General features: G+C 43.7%; 1 protein-coding gene across 1 annotated transcript in view; it reads left to right on the top strand.

Annotated features, from left to right (window-relative positions):
• SLC14A1 (solute carrier family 14 member 1 (Kidd blood group)) overlaps nucleotides 1-2,009 on the top strand; it is a 20,642-nt gene extending 18,633 nt beyond the window's left edge. The window contains exon 8 of the mRNA XM_042781383.1: nucleotides 1,786-2,009. Within this exon, the coding sequence (XP_042637317.1) occupies nucleotides 1,786-2,009 (224 nt within the window). The remainder of the gene's footprint in view (nucleotides 1-1,785) is intronic.
• The last annotated feature ends 426 nt before the right edge of the window (nucleotides 2,010-2,435 follow it).

Genomic DNA, 2,435 nt, shown 5'->3' with positions numbered 1-2,435 from the left:
GGGCAATCTACTTCCATAGTGATAGTGCCTCAGAAACCCAAGGAGGAGTCACTATGAGTCAGATCTGACTCAATGGTAGTGAGAGACCCATCTGGCCTTTTTTACTTTCCAGCATCACCAGTAAACTTTAGTCCAAACCACCATCACTGGGCTTGTTAAAAAAATACCAGGTTGCTTTGTTTAAAGAAGTGAAACTTACATTGTACAACATATGATCAAATTTTCAAGTTCATAGTCTTAACTCTAAGTGTCCAGAAATTGACTGTAGATTATTTGTTCCTTAAACAGAAAGCCAGAACTATGCATTTGAGAAATCAGGAAAGGGAAAAAAAGAAAAATTAGGTAAAAAAAAGAAAGAAAACAAAAAACAAGTAAAAGATTTTTGTGCCTATTGGTTCTTTGGGAGCTCTGGTGGTGTAGTGCCTAAGGCACCTGACTGCTAACCAGATTCACACCCACCAGCCACTCCCAGGAAGGAAGGTTGGGCAATCTACTTCCGTAGTGATACCGCATTGGAAACCCAAGGAGGGGTCGCTATGAGTCGGATCCGACTTGAAGGCACATAACAACAACATTGGCTTTTTTAAATCCCCAGTCAGCTATCAATGGAACTTCATTCAGTCCTAGCTGAACTGTTTAGTAGGCAAAATCATTGCCATTGTTTTCTGCCATGCTTTTTTCTTCCTTTGCAGTACTATCCTCCTGCCCTTTGACCTTCTCCTTCCTCTCCTCGAGGAGTCAAGTGTCCCCATGTTCTAGAATCTCACATCTCCCAGTGAAATATCCAAGCTGGGTCTGATGCTCTGTGCTCAAAGCTTTTCTTTCTCTTCCTCACACATTATTGTCATCACCTGGGCCAAACCAAACTAAACCCACTGCCATCAAGTTGGTTCTAACTCATAGCAGTGCTATAGCTCCTATCACTAGGACCAGTTTCTGATCATATAGTCAATGTTGATGTGGTCATGGCTTCAAGGCATTATCTCAGTAGCACCACAAAGATTTTACCTGGGAGAGTTCTCATGAGTGCAATATCTTTATGATGGAAGAAGCCAGCCCCAAAGCCAGCATGAGGGGTGGGTACATTAGAGCATTGTGAGACCCTTCACATCCCAACAAAGTTTCACAAACATCTGTCCATGCTCAACACTGAGCAGGCTGCACAACAGAGTCAGATGGGGAGATTTTGAAAAATACAGATCCTTAGGCTCCAACGCTTGGTGTTTCTGATACAGTGAGTCTTCCATAGGGCTTAGACATAGGTATTGTTTAAAACTGTGCTGTGTCATGCCCCAGGGGCTCCATGCATAAGGCCAGGCCTGACCAAGTGCATGGTATATGGTCAGAATTGCATGAGCTGCCGTGGACAGCACAGAGGAAGAATGTATCCTCAAGGAGCTTAGAGTCCATTTTGGGCACAAAGAAAGAAATGAAGCAAATAGAAACCAAGACCTAGCTTAGGTAAAGGTCAAGGGGAAAGAAGTCACCTTGAGCTGGGCATGAAGTGGGCATGAAGTATGATCAGGGGCCATTGGTAGTTTGCTCAGAGTCATCTGTTTGCACATCTTGTAGGAAGTCTGATTATATGAGAGGGAAGGAAAGAAATACAACATAGAGACACAGCTGAACACACCAAAGAAGAGATGGAGACATTTCAACTGCTACTTGCTCCGAGATCTTAGACTCCATCTCCATGGACATAGCAGAGTACAGAGCAATCCCCAATGACTCATCTTTCTGGGCTAAATGACAACACAAGGGTGACAGAGACTTTGAGTGGGTTAGCTTTGCATCCAGTGGGATCTCAAAGCAGTGGCTTGTCTCTTCTTCCCCAGGTTGGACTGCCAGCTTGTACCTGGCCCTTCTGTTTGGCCACACTACTGTTCCTCTTGGTGACCACAAAAAACCCCAACATCTACAGAATGCCCCTCAGCAATGTCACTTATCCTGAAGAAAACCGCCTCTTTTACCTGCAAGCCAAGAAAAAGATGGTTGAAAGCCCTTTGTAAGTGCAACACTCATCTGGAGCCATGGTCACCAGACATTTCTGACTGGCTGCCTCAGTTGACTCTTGTTTTCCCTAGCAACAAGTTCATACTCACCATTGGCGATCTGTTCTGTGCTCATTCTTTAGACTTGAGGGGACACCCCCAAGCATATATGAGACACCTGCAGTGACGTGCTCTGGCTATGGAATTTTAAACCCCAGTGAGGGGTTGGAGCTGACAAAGACTCATGTATTTATAAAGTCAAAATGCTCCAACAGAGAGAGCCAATGAGACTGGAGCTAATTATTGATATTTATTGATCTTCATGGTGTTTGGTCAGGTGGATGATGTTAACAGTATTAAAAATTAAGCTCTGTAAACCAACTAAGCCCTCCTTGAATGGAATTCTTGGTCGCAAAATCAAAATCAATACTGAACTTTCAAATC

This window comes from Orycteropus afer, unplaced genomic scaffold (genome assembly GCF_000298275.1).
Source record: "Orycteropus afer afer isolate SDZICR_OR568_19922 unplaced genomic scaffold, OryAfe1.0 scaffold00113, whole genome shotgun sequence".
NCBI lineage: Eukaryota > Metazoa > Chordata > Mammalia > Tubulidentata > Orycteropodidae > Orycteropus > Orycteropus afer.
This window is presented reverse-complemented; position numbering and strand designations above follow the sequence as displayed.